The 18,166-nt window shown below is 37.7% G+C and overlaps 1 protein-coding gene and 1 pseudogene across 1 annotated transcript; one reads left to right on the plus strand and one right to left on the minus strand.

Annotated features, from left to right (window-relative positions):
- Positions 1–876: 876 nt before the first annotated feature.
- Positions 877–6,882, minus strand: LOC128165086 (trichohyalin-like). The gene is made up of 3 exons (XM_052829298.1): positions 6,792–6,882; positions 6,469–6,683; positions 877–1,982 (listed from the first exon to the last, which is right to left on the minus strand). Exons 1-3 carry the CDS (start codon positions 6,880–6,882, stop codon positions 1,368–1,370), a joined length of 921 nt encoding a protein of 306 aa, XP_052685258.1. The 3' UTR covers positions 877–1,367.
- Positions 6,883–10,276: 3,394 nt separating this feature from the next.
- On the plus strand, positions 10,277–17,752 carry LOC128168113 (uncharacterized; annotated as a pseudogene).
- Positions 17,753–18,166: the final 414 nt, after the last annotated feature.

Here is an 18,166-nt window from a genome sequence, read left to right on the forward strand (position 1 = left end):
TTTGCCTGTGTTATCATCTGTCTCTGTCGCTCTCCTGTCTCATCTTCTCCATTGTCTATCTCTGCCTCCTCTGTCTCTGCCTGTCCCTCTCCTGTGTCTTCTTCTCCATCGTCTGTCTCTGCCTCACCTGTCTCTGCCTGTCCCTCTCCTGTCTCATCTTCTGCCTTGGCCTCTTCTGTGTCTCCCTGTCACTTTCCTGTTTCATCTTCTGCCTCTTCTGTCTCTGCCTCCTCTGTCTCTGCCTGTCCCTCTCCTGTCTCATCTTCTCCATCTTCTGTCTCTGCCTCCTCTGTCTCTGCCTGTCCCTCTCCTGTGTCTTCTTCTCCATCGTCTGTCTCTGCCTCCTCTGTCTCTGCCTGTCCCTCTCCTGTCTCATCTCCATCCTCTGCCTCGGCCTCTTCTGTGTCTGCCTGTCACATCTTCTGCCTCTTCTGTCTCTGCCTCCTCTGTCTCTGCCTGTCCCTCTCCTGTGTTTTCTTTCCATCGTCTGTCTCTGCCTCCTCTGTCTCTGCCTGTCCCTCTCCTGTCTCATCTCCATCCTCTGCCTCGGCCTCTTCTGTGTCTGCCTGTCACATCTTCTGCCTCTTCTGTCTCTGCCTGTCCATCTCCTGTCTCATCTTCTCCATCTTCTGTCTCTGCCTGTGCCTCTCCTGACTCATCTTCTCCATTCTGTCTCTGCCTCCTCTGTCTCCGCCTGCAACTCTCCTGTCTCATCCTCTGCCTCGTCTCCTCTGTGCCTGCCAGTCACTCTCCTGTCTCATCTTCTGCATCCTCTGTCTCGGCCTCCTCTGTCTGCTTGTTGCTCTCCTGTGTCTTCTTCTTCATCCTCTGTCTCGTCCTCCTCTCTGTCTGCCTGCCGCTCTCCTGGCTCATCTTCTCTCTCGGCCTCCTCTGTCTCTGCCTGTTGCTCTCCTGTCTCCTTGTCATCTTCCAGTAAATTTTCTTCGGCATCCTCCTGTTCCCCCATTCATTTTAAAGGGGCAAACCATATTCTTTCTATTTTCTATCCTTGTCTTCTAACCTATCAAAATCTCACTTTTCAAAGTTCTGAACATTTGTATCAGTATTTAAAGGCTGTGGAGCATTCTGATTTTTATTTGGCAGATCTCATTCGGGCAGCTCCAACAGCCTTACAAAGTAAATTACTCTCCAAGCGTGTCAAAACCACTTCTCGTTGGTTCTCAATCAAACAAAAAATAATGCTTCAAGTTTTGGCCCTAAAATACAAACAGTGTGCTAAGTTTCGAATTTACCTTCTTAGCATAAAGTCTAGGATGCTGATACACAATGTAGCAGACTTATTCTGGGGCAGTGGTTGGAATGGTCAGGGTCAAAACATTCAAGGGAAGCTCATAATGCAATTTCGATCAAATGTGATGAATCCAACCAGTGCAACAAAAACCACTTCTGTTACATTCTGTAAAACATCTTCCCCTCCTGCACCTCCTCAGCTCTCCAAACCTAATGCACTCCTTCTCCTTCTCATCAGCTCTCTGAACCTGCTGCACAATGTACATCATCTCCTTCTTCTTCTCCTCCTCAGCCCTCTGAACCCACTGCACTCTGTTCACCATCTCCTTCTTCTTCTTCTCCTCATCAGCTCTCTGAACCTGCTGCACAATGTACATTATCTCCTTCTTTTCCTCCTCAGCCCTCTGAACCCACTGCACTATGTACAACATCTCCTTCTTCTTCTCCTCCTCATCAGCTTTCTGAACCTGCTGCACAATGTACATCATCTCCTCCTTCTTCTCCTCCTCATCAGCTCTCTGAACCTGCTGCACAATGTACATCATCTCCTTCTTCTTTTCGTCCTCATCAGCTCTCTGAACCTGCTGCACAATGTACATTATCTCCTTCTTCTCATCAGCTCTCTGAACCTGCTGCACAATGTACATCATCTCCTTCTTCTTCTCCTCTTCATCAGCCCTCTGAACCCACTGCACTCTGTTCACCATCTCCTTCTTCTCCTCCTCCTCGGACTAACCAGAAATTAAAAGAGCGCGTCGCATTATTTGGGCTTAGCTTCATAAAACATTTGGAAGACAGTATTTTAGAAGGTTCATTTCATTTAAACATGCCAAATCATTTTGTCCACTTTTATAGCAAGAAGCAAGGAACTACAAGTTCTCTTATTCACAGTGAAATTCTAGGTACAGTTAAAATTTTAGGCCTACAAAAGTTTTTCTATAAGGGGAAAATGACATAAATTTAAATTCAGCAAATGTGGTGTCTAGAATACAAAACATTTTAGAAGTTCTCTTAGAAATAAAATCTGTTGATTGAAATTATATATATTGGAAGTCTTTTTCAGCGACTAGATACTATGCAACAACCGATGTTCAACTCGTTAGTGGATAAAATAAATCTTCGGCTACGAAAATGTTATTCAAATTCAACAAACATTATTTTTGGAATTTAAGGGGATTGGTCAAACCCAAAAAGCACATTTGGCTAAATGATGGAATTCATCTAAATAAAGAAGCAACAAGAACTTATTTATTACAAATTCGCTTGGCTGTCAATTGTAAAAAGCCCCGAAATTCTAAGTACATGTAATTTCCTTCAAAAGGCCTGTACTATTTCATTTTTAAATTAAATGACCATGCTTTTAAATAATTACATCTGAAACAGCATTATAATGGTATGGTCACATGCCACTGTAAATTTTATTTTAACAATCATTCAACGAAGTGAAGAATGAGTTAAGAAAATAATTTTAGGTTGTTTTGGACTTTTTTACTTACACCTAAGAGAAAACAAAAAATTCAAAATTATGGCTCTACAACAAGGAGGCCTCCCCGTGGCTAGAGCTGGAAACATATAGAAATTATTCATGTAAATAATTTCTATATGGCTAACGTCCTTGATTACCAACCTGCTATCAATTTACGTGCAAATCATTATTGACAAAAACACATCTGTTGTACACTGGTAAGTAACAGGGCCAAATGCAGTTGTTCAAATTTGCCTTCATTTTTAATCCTTAAATCAGCATAAGAGCAAAATTATCATAATTGAAAATGTTATAAGAATATTTTCATGTATAATATTTCATCAAACTCAAAATCTACCAAATGAATTCAAATGCTCTTAAACAGTCAGTTCTAAAAACCTTTTATTATGTGAAAGTTGTTGTCTATCTTTGTAGCGCAGTGGGTATAACTTCAGTCTACTAACCCACCGCCCCCCCCCCCCCCTCCTCCTCCTCGGTTTCAAGTCAAATACATGATTAAATTTCACATATCTTTCAGGAATACAAAAATGATCATGCAGACTTCTAGTAAGTTGTACCGGTATTACAATTTTTTCCAAAGGGAGTGATCGAAGGATCCTTAAGATAAAACAAATGTTAAAGCACACATAGCTCCTGTTCATATCTTGGCTGAGATCATTCCTGTAGATGCTGCAATCATATGTTAACTTGAATTTGAACAACTAGATTCAGGAACCATTTGCAACTAGTCAGTCAATTGTGATGTTTGTATTTTATCACATTTTTTAATGGTGGATATCATATTCTTTTAATAAATTTTTGATATTATACCTTGTATTCTTACCCAAAATGACGTCACAATTTAACATTATGTAGCCATAAGTTTAGTCGTGGAATAATGAAGAATAAAATAGTACAAATTTAATAAAATGCTGAAGGGAAACTCTCTGATAAATTCTTTTTAAACGAACGAATGGGCTGTGGAATCATTTTAAACCTTTGTAGAAAAGTAATTTTATTGCGAATGTTGATTGGTGCAAATAATTAATTGCCAACTTGATATATTTAAATAAGGGTTTATTTATTAAAAAATTTTATGGGAAGATCAAAGTTGTATCATGTAACATAATACATCTGAAACATCATGGATCTTCATTCATTATGAAATATATACAAGACCTATTAATCACTATAATTGCTTTTACATGTTCAAGATGTTGTACACAACTAATTAACTTATATATTAAAAATAATATATCATTTGAAATTAACATACTTATAAGTATAAGATCCTATAAGTTGGCTTTGATCCATATTTTTACGACGATCATTAAACTTGGTAAGACAATGCAATGAACAAGAAAAAGTCCTGCCAATTTTCTCGAAAAAACGTTAGCCAAGAGTTATCTCTCCTTGATATCTACGACAATTATTTTTTTCGATTTTATGTTGACAAATTGGTATAAAGCCAGATTTTTAATATTAAAATTGTTTATCTAGTTGATTAAAATAATATTTCAAAGACAATGGTTTAAAGTAAGGGCATAGATACAAGGAGGGCATGCAGATTTTCTCGGCAGGCGTAGGATTTCTTCGTACGACTTATCCTGCTTTTCGCATTTTTTAATGATTTTGTGTTAATTTCCTCCTATAAACTCAGATTTTTTATATCATGATCATTAGTTTAGCTGGTTGAATTGAAATACCCAAGAACAAATTAAAATAATCTATTTGTAAAACGGCAGGCGTATGGTTTTCTCTCGGCGGGCGTCGGAGACGCCTGCCACGAGTTATCTCTCTTTACATACCAACACGGATTTATACGAGTTCTTAGATGACAAACGAGTTTAAAGCCAAGCTTGTATTTGCATGATCACTGATATAGTTACCTTAGGTAAAATATAAAAGAATTTTTTTAAAACCCCATTAAATAAGTGGCAGGCGTGCATATTTTCTCGGCAGGCGTACGAAATCTATGTACGAGTTAACCTGCTGTCAGGTAATTCGCATATTTTTATTAATGTTGATCTAATTAATCATCATAAAATATTTTTTTTTATGCCAGGACCTTTAATTTGGTTTAGAGAAACTAAATACAGAAGAAATTGAAAATTTAATTCATTCTGTAAACGGCAGGCGTGCGGGTTTTCTCTCGGCAGGCGTGTTTTCCTCGGCAGGCGTGTTTTAGTATGACCCCTTACAAATCACGTTTACATCATTGTTTAAAAAGCGCTTGAAAGGTCTATATATATAATGGCATATATTAGAGCGCTTGACCGACGAAGAATAAATGGAGGCGAAAAAAATTCCGATCCTAATTATCGATGTGCAAAATTTAATTAAAAAATTTCTATCGATTGAATTTGGGAAAAATGTTAATAAATTTGGGAAAAATTCGATACTTTTTGCTAAGGGAAAGGGCCGATATTCGGACCCAAATTTAGTGTAGAAAAATCACTGACTGTTTCAAATATCATTAACACTTATGTTTCAGTCTTGCATGAAATCTTCTTTGACGGCATTCTTAAGGAAAAGGGTATTCCAAGTCAGATAAAGTGCAGACGCTTGAAGCCCCAGTCCTTTGAAGAGTTCGTTTGAAGAATAGCTATGGATGCTACCGAGACTATTCAAGATGTGCCATCTGACATAAACTCGCAGTCCCTGTCCTACAGTAGTTATAAGAGCAGACAACCTGTCAAGGCAGGCACAAGTGTAACTCCCAATTGTGCACTTGTGTTCTCATCTAACTTGCACCCTGGATCAACTTCAGATGCAGCCATCGTTGATCACTGTAGAGTGTTGCAACAGCTAAAAGCAGGAGATCTCATATTAGCTGATAAGGGTTTGACAAATCCTTCTGGTGTCTTTTTGAATATTCCACCATTTCTATCACACAAAGCATACTTTACGAAGGAGGAGGCAAGCTACAAGATAGAAAAAGCCAGGATTCTATTTGAGAGAGAAAATGAGCGCATCAAAAATTATGAAATTCTTCTTAATCACATTCCTGCTCAATATCGACACGTCTACTTAAATATTCCAGTTATGCTGTTGTCTCGTAAACCTTCAGGCACCACCTTTTAAAGGGACTTGGACACGATTTGATTCAAAATTTTTAAATTTTATTTTTCCATTTTCAATGTTTATACTGATTAATATAGAAGATTTTAATGCTATGTCAAAATTTGAAAGTCAAATATCAAGTTATAAGCAAGATACAGAGTTCATAATTCTTTGTTTTGTAAACAAAGCTCGAATATTGTCATTTTTTTAAATATGTGTTGTATTGGTGCAAGTTTCAATCAAATGTATCTTTCTTTTGTTGACACTGGTATTTATGAAGATATTGAATTAGTTTTAATTGTTTTTTTACATGTCATTTTGTCTAAGAAATGGTTAATCTCTACATTACATATTTTGTAAACAACTATAAGACTCGAGCTTTGTTTACATAACAACCAATTCTTACCTCCGGTATCTTGCTTGTAACTTGACTTTAACATTCAATATTTTGGTCAATCATTTAAAATGCACCAGTAAACCATTTTATACATAAAAAATAAAAATAAAATATTTGATCTCAAATCGTGTCCAAGTCCCTTTAAGGAAATTGCAGATAAATACGAAATTTAAATTATGCTGTTAAAAATATTAGAAATGTTTCAACTTGACAAGAAGTATTCTTTTATTTACAGAATTAATAACTAAGAATGCTCATCATATGATCTTATAGGATCAGTGAAATAACTAACCTGATTTACTTCCAAAAACACCATGAAATAAAAGTTTAGTGTCTTGGCAGAAATGTTTGGGGCCCACATCTTGTCTTTTACAATTCTTACAATCTGCATGTCTGTGGTTGTCCATATCACTAAATCACACTCCGTACCAGTCAGGTAAAGCTGACCCTGGATTTGATTCCAGTAATCATGTGTTGTCTTTATCGAAAAACTTCCATTGTTATCAACTGAAAATACACACATATAGATATACATAAAGGTAAATGTAATTTTAGTCAAAGATAAAGAAGTGTGGTATTAACATGTACGTCGGGCTCGGGGCCATTTATCAATACAGCTCAATACAGCTGAGCACTGATCATCGCCTTTATACCCTTGCTCTGCATCCGTACAGACGTGTTTCTTGGGACTGGGAAACTGTGCCATCTACCGCTGACCTTTTGGTAGGCTTAAGCGTAGATAAATTTTGACAAATATAACAGAAGTTTATCAAATTAAGAATTTTTATTATATTTGTCTTACATTTATTACTTTCATACTGGTTTTGGTGTTGTTGATTTAGTTCATTACATCTTAATTCAATCAGCAACTTATGCCATTATATAAACATTATCATGCATTCTTTCGTTAATTTATTATGTGATGCAAAAAAGGGCCGTCACAGCACTTTTTGGTACAAGAACCTGGTCCCTCTCAATTGGGAAAAAATCATCGACATTTTTGTCAAATTGGGAAAAATTTAATTCACATATTGATTATTATCCTCCCCAACTAAAAAAGGCAGAACGTATTTAATCATGAAAGCCATTTATTACGTTCTATATTACATTATTCGCATTTTAAGTGGTGGAGCAGAGAGACTAACAGCAAGCCAGATTGATAAATCTATTAAATAAATCAAGGGAAACTGCAATTCATATTTTAATGATGTAAAAAGTCTGTTGTCTTTTGACCAAATCTCGAGAGCATACCTACAGAAACCCACACGCCTTTATAAAATGCCTTGGTTTTTGTATTTTTCACTAGGTAAAACGTAGTCTCGCCAAACAAAAGTGTGCTCTCTGGATTATCTTCGCCATCAGAAAAGATCTAGAAAAGTGTAGAATGTTGACATGACATTACCTGTACTTTGTACGACGTGTCCCTCATAGAGGCCTGCACACAGGCATTAATGACGCGCAGTTCGTCAACAACAAATCGCAGAACTCTCCCGCTCTCCACCGCAGCCTCTCTCTTCCTTGTCAACTTAATATGTCCCTTAACGTAATTCACCCCAACACAAAACCGAGAACGCCATTTTCAACCATGTACCGGAGTCTTTCATGCGAATTCTCGCTAGTCACGTGACGAGACTTAGACACTATATTGTAACTGATTCCAAACTTAAAAAATTGACAATATTTAAAACACATGCAATGAAACAATAAAAGCGGTATGAAATGATTTTATTTCTTTGTAGCAACTTTAAACTCAAACATAAATAGTCCATATCATACAATCACTAGCGTATCTATCTAACGCACGCTGTTAGTATTAATAATTAAAGTAATTAACTTGAGCATGTATATTATCAATTTTATTACTCTCAAAACAAGTAAAACCACAGACTTAACTAAATAGATCTTTGACAATACTTTGAAAGTAGATTCAGATTCAACTTGCAATAAGGAATTTTTGCGAAATGTTGGACATAACTGGGGTTTAGAGTGGCTCCTTTTACTGAATTATTTAATTAATATATTTTTTTTGTTTCAGTCAATAAAAAGGTGTTTTAAAATGTATTATTATTCTAATTTTCCATTGCCGAATAAATTAGAAACAATACATACGATTCATTAGTCGCAACAACGTCGAAGTCAGAATCTCGCTCCGAGTCGCTCTCAATCGAAGATTCTGACGATGACAGGGGTTGTTCTGGTCGTCGATGTGGCTCAAACTGATAACGCTGAACTGTAACTATGCATTTGGTTTATCCATATAAATATGCATATATCTATATAAACATTGTCATATATACATACTGGTATTCAATGGAATATGTATATATATGCAGGCGCAGATGCAAAATTTATAATGATAACAATTCTTGTTAAATCATAACAACAATACAAATGACAAATAAATAATGACAATCACAGTTCACGCAATGATCCACAAGACAATTTGGTGCAAACTGTTCATGCACAATATATAAAACACTGTCGGAACTGTATAATCTGATACATCGGAAATAATGTCACTGAATTGGCGTGAACTCGAGGCGAAGAGAAGAAAAAATGGAAAGCGGTGGATGACAGTCTCGCACAAGGTCAAAGTAAATATGAAAAATGCAATCACATTATGACCATATAGAATAAATATAAATATGTTTAAATCAGACAAGCATAAAATGTTGGATAATAATACTCTCGAGAGACAGATCTGTAAAACGAATGTAAATAATTTCACATAAAGGCACAAGAAATGAAGTTCAAGATGATGGACAGGAAAATTTGCAAAGATGAAAAAACTAAAACAAATGGTAAGATTTATGATGACAAAAATTTAAAACACACTACTCTTTTGAAATTTTGTATGGTTCCAATGCAGCCTTCTGACTTCATTTGTATTTCTAACTCCCGTCTGCCCTTTCAAACATCTCCAATTGTTCATCCAGAGAAAAAAAGATGTCCCCACGCTCACTCCTCTTGATACTAGCAATCTCATTCCTCAACCTCCTGCTCTCTCTTTCGAACTCTCCCCTCAACTCTCCTACACAGAAGCTCACTCCTCTCATTTAACCTTGCAATCGCCACATCTATTAGCTTTACCAATCTCTCAATTTCAACATTAAAATTCACAATTAAATGTTACAAAACCTTTTCATCAGCAGGGATTGAATCAGATGAAGATGATAATGACACAGAATCCTCGTTCTGGGCGGCGTTTGAAGTACGTACGTCAAGGACTGGTGGATGCAAGGGAACAACGGACGATCCGAACGCAATAGCACAAATTTGGGACAATGCCGCAGAGGATATAATAGATGACACAGCGGTGGATGGCAGCAATGATGACGCGATCGATCGAAGATGGCCAGAGTAGTGAAATGACGGATGATGATAAAACGATGGCAGATGAAATGAATAAGGAAACTGCAGTAGATGTCTGGCAAGAAAAACCAGATTTCACTTTGAAATGTCTTATGACGGAAGCGGAACTGGTTTCAGGGTGCTGATGGACGACTCTGGGAACACTTATTACAACGAAGATGGGACACAAATTTCAAATTGCCAGGATTATTGTAGTTGTTGTTAGGCTGGATTTTACGTTTACACAGCTGAAGAGGATTATCTAACGAGTATTGATTCAAATGATGGATGGATCTGAGAAGGTAACCCATATCGGCTTTATCTTGCAAAATAGAACAATATAAAATGATGCAATTTAGTTTCCTGGAGTATCTTGTGATAAAAGAGGTAAAGCCACAGGACACAACCTGATAGATTATTCCAGAGTGAAACACAAAAGGACAGGGTGATGACACATGAGATGCTCCTAAAAATCCTCATTTTCAACCATTAGACCCAGGATATCGGTATCCATCAGTGATGACTTGATCAAAGAATGATGAAGACAAGATAAAACGATTGTGACGAAAAGATCAAACGATTTATTGAAGCTTAAGTTTGTTTAAGCGTGGTTTATTTCTTAAGAATAGTGTTAATTCATATTCATCCATTATCAACCTTTATATTTTACTACAGCTTTGTACGTAATTATCATGTCTAAAATATTGCAACTGTATCTGCTATCAAGCACTATGACTTGATTACTTATGTAATGGGCAGATGGCCGGGATAAATGCCCCCTAGCCATCGGTCCAGTCACGTGACTTCTTATCTCGGATGGTTCTTGGACAGCTACAGCACCAGCTATTATCAATTCCTTACAATCTTGCGGATTTAATCTATTTGACAACCCATCGACGATTTTTATGTTTGGAAACTAATTCTCTGAATAATTATATTCAAGAAGACGTGAACATTTTGTGTAAAATTTACATTCTGTGTTCCGGAGATCGAACAATTTCTTGTGTAGTGAATCTTGTGACGATGGCACCAAAACGTTCAACGAAGAGACAAAAAACAACGGGTAATGCTCTGGATATGAGTAATTATCTTAATTGGCCGGCATCGACTCTGCGAGAAAAACTCACGGAAGCTAACATCAACGCCTCCCCGAGTTTTCCCCTCTCGGTACTTCGTAAACTTTACGCTGATAACATTATCGATTCCAACGCTGATTCCAGTTCCAGTTCGTTAAATCAACAAACTTCTGTTCAAGATACAGAGAACGTGCCCTCAACAGTGTTATTTCGTCTGAAAGCATCAATTCCAATAACCTTGCGACTAGCAGCGACGCTCCGACCCGTGCGACTTCACCAAGTACGACCTGTCTAAACACAACCGGATCCGAATCTCCCATTGTTGTACAATCTCTGATGAATACTGTTCAAAGTCTTCAAACGATGGTCAGCAGTTTAGCAACTATGGTATCAGCGAAGGAATCCAATCCAACCGCCCAATACAGCCTTCAGAATTATTACCAATCGACAGAGACGACTTGCTCACCTTCTACTTCGAGGAAATTCGGAACAAATCCCGAAGATCTACCCCAAATGGACCTCATTTCCCCTTCGTTAAGGAAAAACATAGTCGAAGGTAAGGATGTCAACCTCGCCTCTCTTCTCATTCCTTATTTCGAAGTTCGGCCATCTGAGAAAGAAAAAGAAAAAGATGACTACAGACTCAAACGAAATTTAACCATTTCTGAATTTCTGACATCTTTCGGCAAATACAAAAGGGTCATGAGCCATGCCTTTCCGAACCGACGAGAAGAATTAGACATGTACGAGGCAAACATAATAGACATATTAAACGTGTACGGCGATAGATTTTACGAATATCATAAGCTCTTCTCTCTGAAGAGTGCAAGTGCCCTCGCTATCCACAAGATCAAGGTTGACTGGTCAGCAAGAGACAGGGACCTTATACAACTCATTGCATCCAGAGCTCGATCCTGCAGCATATGTTCTGAAGTGTCCCATGATACGAAGTTCTGCCCCTCATTTCAGAAGTCCGAAGTCACTCCATTCATGGCAGAAAAAGAACTTCATTCAATGGTCAAGAGATCTGCAACAATTTTAATTCTTCAAGACGCTGCAACCGTAGCAACTGTCCCTATCAACACGTTTGTACCCTATGCAAAGGCAAAGACCACTCAGCCGTCACATGCACCCAATCAAACAAAACCAAACCCCAAAACTCAACTCAGCCCTCCAGCACCCAAAAAGAAGATAAGTGACTATATGATCTAAAAGTGTCTCAATCTCTTATAAACTTTCAACAGTTAATACTCGAACTTAAAAACCATGAAAACTCAGAATTTGTCTCCTATATCTTGGACGGATTCACATTCGGTTTTGATACAAAAGTCAAAAAGTTAAATCTCAAAATTCAAGAATGCAAGAACTTATTATCTGCCCAACAGAACAAATCAGCAGTTGATGAACTTCTTTCTTCCGAAATCAAAAAAGGCTTCCTCTCCGGTCCATACCAGACAGCCCCTTTCCAACAGTATAGAGTTTCCCCTCTGGGAATAGCCGAAAGGAAATACTCAAAAAAGAAAAGACTCATCGTAGACCTCTCAGCTCCACACAACAATGACGCGCACCCAAGCATCAATGACTTAATAGATAAGGACGAATGCTCATTATCCTACGTCAGCATTGATGATGCCATCAAATGTATAAAGAAATTTGGAAAGGATGCATTGATGTGCAAAACGGACATATCCGACGCCTTCAAGCTCATTCCTATTCTACCATCTCAGTACCACCTGTTTTGTGTTAAATGGAGAAATCAATACTATTTCTATACTAGACTGGCTTTTGGGTGCCGTTCCAGCCCAAAAATTTTTGATCAGTTTTCTCAAGCAATTTGTTGGATTGCTGAAAATAACTATGGAATAGAGTGTATTCTTCATCTACTCGACGACTTTCTCACTATAGACCGTCCAGATTTCCCGGCAGACCGTACAATGGCTGTTCTTACCATGTTATTCATAAGCTCAACGTTCCCCTTGCAAAAACAAAACCATGGGTCCAGACACCGTCATGGAATACCTTGGAATTATCCTGGATTCACATCAGATGCAAGCACGTCTACCTATGGACAAAATACTTAGAATATGGGAAATGCTCGAATCCTTCAGCAATAAGAAAAGTTGTACCAAACGCGAGCTATTGCAACTCCTAGGGCACCTTAACTTTGCGTCACGTGTTATAATACCAGGAAGATCTTTCGTTTCCTACTTACTGAGCCTTGCATCATCAGTCCGCGAATTACATCACCATGTTCATCTTAACGCTGAATGTCGAGAGGACATTCTTATGTGGAAGTTATTCTTAGAACAATGGAATGGAGTTTCCTTCTTCTACGACATTGAAAGGACACCCGCCGACAGCATGCAACTATACACAGACGCATCATCAACAGTTGGATTTGGTGGTTTCTTTCAAGGACAGTGGTTCTGCGACAAATGGTCAGAAGATTTACCAAAGGAAGAAGATAAAGAAATTTCCATGGCCTTCAGAGAATTGTATCCCATTGTGATCGCTTCACTCCTATGGGGTCACCTTTGGACATCTAAACGCATTTTGTTTTATTGTGACAACGAAGCCACAGTAAAAATCATACACAAAGGACGCTCAAAATCACTTTCTATTATGAAGTTAATGAGACAATTGACCTGGTGTTCTGCTAAATTCAATTTTTGCATCTATTCAAAACATCTTCCCGGAAAAACTAATCTCATAGCTGATGCTTTGTCTCGTTTTCAGATGGCCAAATTCAGATGCCTAGCTCCCACTGCAGACAGCCAATCTCAGCCCTGCCCTCCCATGGAGAAAGTTCTTTGGAAACTTCCAGTAGGATAAGTGCACTAATGTCAAGCTCAGTTTCATCTTCAACTCAAAGTGTCTACCATTCAGGACACCAGACATACACCAAGTTCACTCAAATGAACAATTATTCTCTAGTTGCCACCGAAGATACTCTCATGCATTTTGCGACCTACAGTACCGTCAACGCGGATCCCGTATTTTCCGCGCACCCCCGCGGTCCAAATTGCAACGCGGTTTAAACACCTGTCTCAGGTAAAAACCGCGTGCCCCCGCGGTTCAATCACCCATAATGACAACACCCCCGCGGTTTGAACGATCGATTACAGGTGTTAAAAAGTATCGAAAAGGAACACGAGTTATCTCCCTCGATTAAAAAAATATAATATGCATTAAACATAAATATAAGTTAACAAATGCATAAAGATAATCATGATCCTTTTATAGAAAATCACATAGTTTGAAGGTAAATATTTCTTTTTTTATAGTTGCTGTTTATTTGGTAATACTGGGGTAATATTTGAATTCTAATCATTTAAAGCTGTTATCTGTACAATCTAAGGTAAAATGAGCCATGCCCGCAGGTGGTTAAAAAATCATGCTTTACTAACTTATTGATATATCGATATACGATTAAATTAAATTTTAAAATCTAACCCCAAAAATGTAAAATTAATAAGACTTTTTTACTTAAATTAAATATTTTACTTTATAAATATTCAGGTATGTATATTTTTATTTTCAATATCATTTTATCCTATGAAACCGTTAAAAATTCATTCAAAATTTAAAAGTGGCTTAATCGCTTATATTACGGAAAATCACGACTTTATAATTGCTGTAGCAAGCGTCATTGTTTTGATAAAAAAAATTATAATTTGTTCGGAAAATTGATTTCAACCAGCTCTGTAGACCGACTAGTTGTAGCCTCATAAAAACAATTGCTCACAATTAAATGTTCAAAGAAAAATCAGTTCTCCTAATTAAAACACAAAGGAAAAAGGTACTCATCATTAAGATTGTATGATTCTTCACATCGCACGGGTTTTATTCAGTTTTAAACTAAGTGTTGCCCTGAAAGATACAGTGTATATACACGTATATTCTGTGATTTTCATAAAACAATGGCTAGGCGTTCTGGTGTGCGTGAAGATAGACATTTCTTTACAAGAAATGGAATGAGGTTGTTACATCACAAAACAATGGGAAGTTGTACATGTTATTAAATGCATACATCTCGAGTTACTTTTAAAAAAACTCAAATACCAACTATTTATGTACACATTTCCTTCATTGTGTATATTAATTATAAGTCGCGATCATTTCCTGTGTATAGTGATTAACAAACCTAGGGTAGAAAGCCACATGCTCAAGGGGTTTTCACACCTATTCAAGACAAAAGAAAATCTCCAAATTGCGTACGGCTTCGTCTAACCGTACACCTATCTTACAGAGTAGGCTTCTTGATTGAGTGTCGCCGATCTTGATTTTATCTACGATCTTTATGTGTGTGAGTGAGAGAGAGACTGAGACAGAGAGAGAGAGAGGGTAATGCTCTTTAGCCCCCCCACCCCCCCCCCCCCCACCCCCACGACGCGACTGCATTAAATTGAAATATACTAATATAAAATTTTTCTAAGTTTGGTATTCATAAAAGACATTGTGATTGAATCCAATATGCAGTTTCAGTCTGAGCCCACGTGCTTCACCTGTCAATCAAATCAGCCCGCGAGCAGCACCACGTGCTTCTTCCTTGATAAAGGAAAACAGTTTCGTTCTATTAGTCTTCGGGGAAAAAAGAAGTTTGTCTAACAATAAAGTAGTTAACACTGTTTATGGTGTTTAGTTTAATGCTTGACACTGTGTTTGTGAAGTTTAGTTCGTATACAACGTTATTTAAACACTGTTAAAAAGAAAACTAATTCTCTCTCTCTCTCTTTTCGGGGGAAGAGACATGTTAAACACCTTTTACAGTTTAAGAAGGCAGTAAAATGAAACAATTATTTATTGTCACTGTTAAATAAATTGTTTGATATACGGGTAGAATTCCTGGATGTCACTTGTTGCAAGGAATATCCACCTGCCTCATACCCGTGTATTCTGTGCGTTCAAGCGAAGAGTGATTTCCTGTCAGTGCGATGGTTTCACACCTTTGTGTAAAACAATTGAGACAAATACAGTTAACTTTGACAGTCATTAAACGTTGGAAAGGGGGTACAAAAAACGTTATAATTCGCTACAGATACGACATATGTGTAGTAGCTTCATATTCAACACACATCAAATGATATCAATATCTTTTTATATTTTAAGGGTAAAGTAAAATTTTTCATATTTTGCCGTTGATCGTATGGTATACGTACACCGCGTAGCGTGTGCTTGTCAAGGACTAGGTTAATTGTCTTGAGTATCGACAGCCTCTCTCTCTCTCTCTCTCTCTCTCTCTCTCTCTCTCTCTCTCTCTCTCTCTCTCTCTTGTTATTACTGTTAGTAAAATTGTTTGAAAAACAAATGAAATTCCTGATGGTCACTCGTTACACGGATTATCCACCTGTCTCATATGTACATGTACCAGTGTATTCTGTGCATATAAGCGTAGAGTGATTTCCTGTCAATGCGATGGTTTCACACCTTTATGTTAAACAATTGGGACTAAAGTCAAGTACAATTTACATTCATTAAAACGTTGAAGAGGTGGAGGGGCGGTTACGAAAAACGGTATTCGCAGCTGATACTACATGTACATTTGTGTTGTAGCTTCATATTGAACTCACATAAAATTATGTCAATATAATTTAGTATTTTTAGGGTTGAGTAAAATTTTCATATCATGCCGTTGACCGTAGGTAAACGTTCTCCGTGTAGCATGTGCCTGTCACGGACTAGATTAATTGTCTTGAGCATCGAGAGAGTGCCGTACAACGAGCTACAAACTGATATGGATTAAAACATTTTTGTAGTCGGAAATGTTTAAAATCATTAAAAAATCGAAAAATAATATTTTATACTTCTAACCCTCTCCGTCATGTAGATTACATTATAAAAATGACTAAATATTTTTGAAATAATAGGTATATCAACAGTTACATGAAAATTATTACGGGTGCAGATGATTCTTTAATTAAATATCTCTAAAATAATCGATAAGGAGTTTTGAAAACGTGCATTTAAAATACGTAATCATTTTAATGTGTGAAATGAAAACAATACATCAGACATGGCTAGTATAGAATGACTCTCAGTGTTAGGTGGCCATCTTATTGTCTAATAGCATACAGGTAAAAATCTCCGATCACCTTGTACAACGGTAGGCCACACCGCCGCGGTTTAAACATGGCTGCAGCGAGGACCGCGATGAATTAACCGCGATGGTGTAACGCGGAAAGGATTAAATAACCGCGGGGGGAGCGCGGTCAAATACGGGATCCGCGTTGACGGTACTGTACTGCCTCGATTCTTTGAACTTGTCTTATCACACCATAAAGTTATACCTGTGTGGAATTCGTTACTACCACTTATTACAAGGTATTCCTAACCCTTTCACCCTTGAAGACAAATTACCTAGATTGCAAATGCTTCTCAAGGGAATTAAACGACAACAAAAGCCTCACCGACCAAGCAGAAAACCCATCACCACCGAAATTTTACACGATATGGTAAAATCACTTCAACACGGAATTTTTACACATTATTCCGATATTCTGATGTCTACAGTGTGCGTAGTGGCGTTTTTTGGATTCCTCAGATGTGCGGAGTTCACCTGTAAATCATCATTTGACCCCGAATGCAACCTGTGTTTCAGTGATCTCGCTATGCATGATAACCATGCAGTTCTTACCTTGAAACAATCGAAAACCGATCCATTTCGTAAAGGAATCGACATCAAATTATTCCGTACCAAAAGTACAGTGTGTCCAATTCAACAATTGTCAACATATTTATCCATGAGGAATTCAACCTTTGCTTGCAAATCTAACGACCCATTGTTCATCATGGAAAACGGTAATGCTCTGACCAGATCTCGATTCCTTGAAATGCCCAAACAGCTCCTACATTGTGCGGGACATTCAGAAAGTGGTATTACCGGTCACTCCTTCCGTATAGGTGCTGCCACGTCCGCAGCCAAGGCACGCATCGAAGACCACCTCATCAAATCAATGGGTCGTTGGTCTTCAGACTCGTACTTAAGATACATCAGAACAGCCGATTCTACGATTCAACACGCCCAGCTATCCATGCTTCATTCGCAGTGACTTCGTTAACATGCAAACTTGAACTTAATTCCGAAACCCTTTGCGAAGTTTCATTTATTTCTTTATTCTACTGCTAAGACTCACATCCATGTAAATAGATTCTATGCATTGTTTACATGTACACATAACCATGTCTCTTATTATTCTTCATCGTTTCATTTAACTTTACAATATGTGCGTAATTCATGTGTTAACCTGTATTACCATGGCATAATTTCACACTTTATGGGGTACTCAGTCACTCATGCTTCATTCCTGAGTTTTGGCCCTAATATTTCATATTTTCCCCATTAAGTATTCATTTGCTAATTGCAATATAATTACTTGTATCATTTTAATTGCTTGTACAATTCAGTCCGTCTCAGTATTCTCGTACTGACGAAGTTCTACCTCGTAGATCTTCCAACCTTTGTCACATGCCCTGCAGGGTTCAACAACTATCGTTGTGGCGATGTCACACACATCGGGTAGCTTCTACCACGTGGATGCTTCAACCCAGCAGGTTCTTCTCTCT

This window comes from Crassostrea angulata, chromosome 10, assembly GCF_025612915.1.
Source record: "Crassostrea angulata isolate pt1a10 chromosome 10, ASM2561291v2, whole genome shotgun sequence".
Classification (NCBI taxonomy): domain Eukaryota; kingdom Metazoa; phylum Mollusca; class Bivalvia; order Ostreida; family Ostreidae; genus Magallana; species Magallana angulata.

Excerpts from the sequence above, each read along its gene's own strand:
- LOC128165086 (XM_052829298.1), bottom strand. The coding sequence starts at position 6,882 with ATGGCACAGTTTCCCAGTCCCAAGAAACACGTCTGTACGGATGCAGAG. Across the intron at positions 6,684-6,791 it reads GTGCTCAGCTGTATTGAGCT|TTGATAACAATGGAAGTTTT; the intron begins GTATTGATAAAT and ends GTGTATTTTCAG. Across the intron at positions 1,983-6,468 it reads TGTTTTTGGAAGTAAATCAG|TCCGAGGAGGAGGAGAAGAA; the intron begins GTTAGTTATTTC and ends ATTTCTGGTTAG.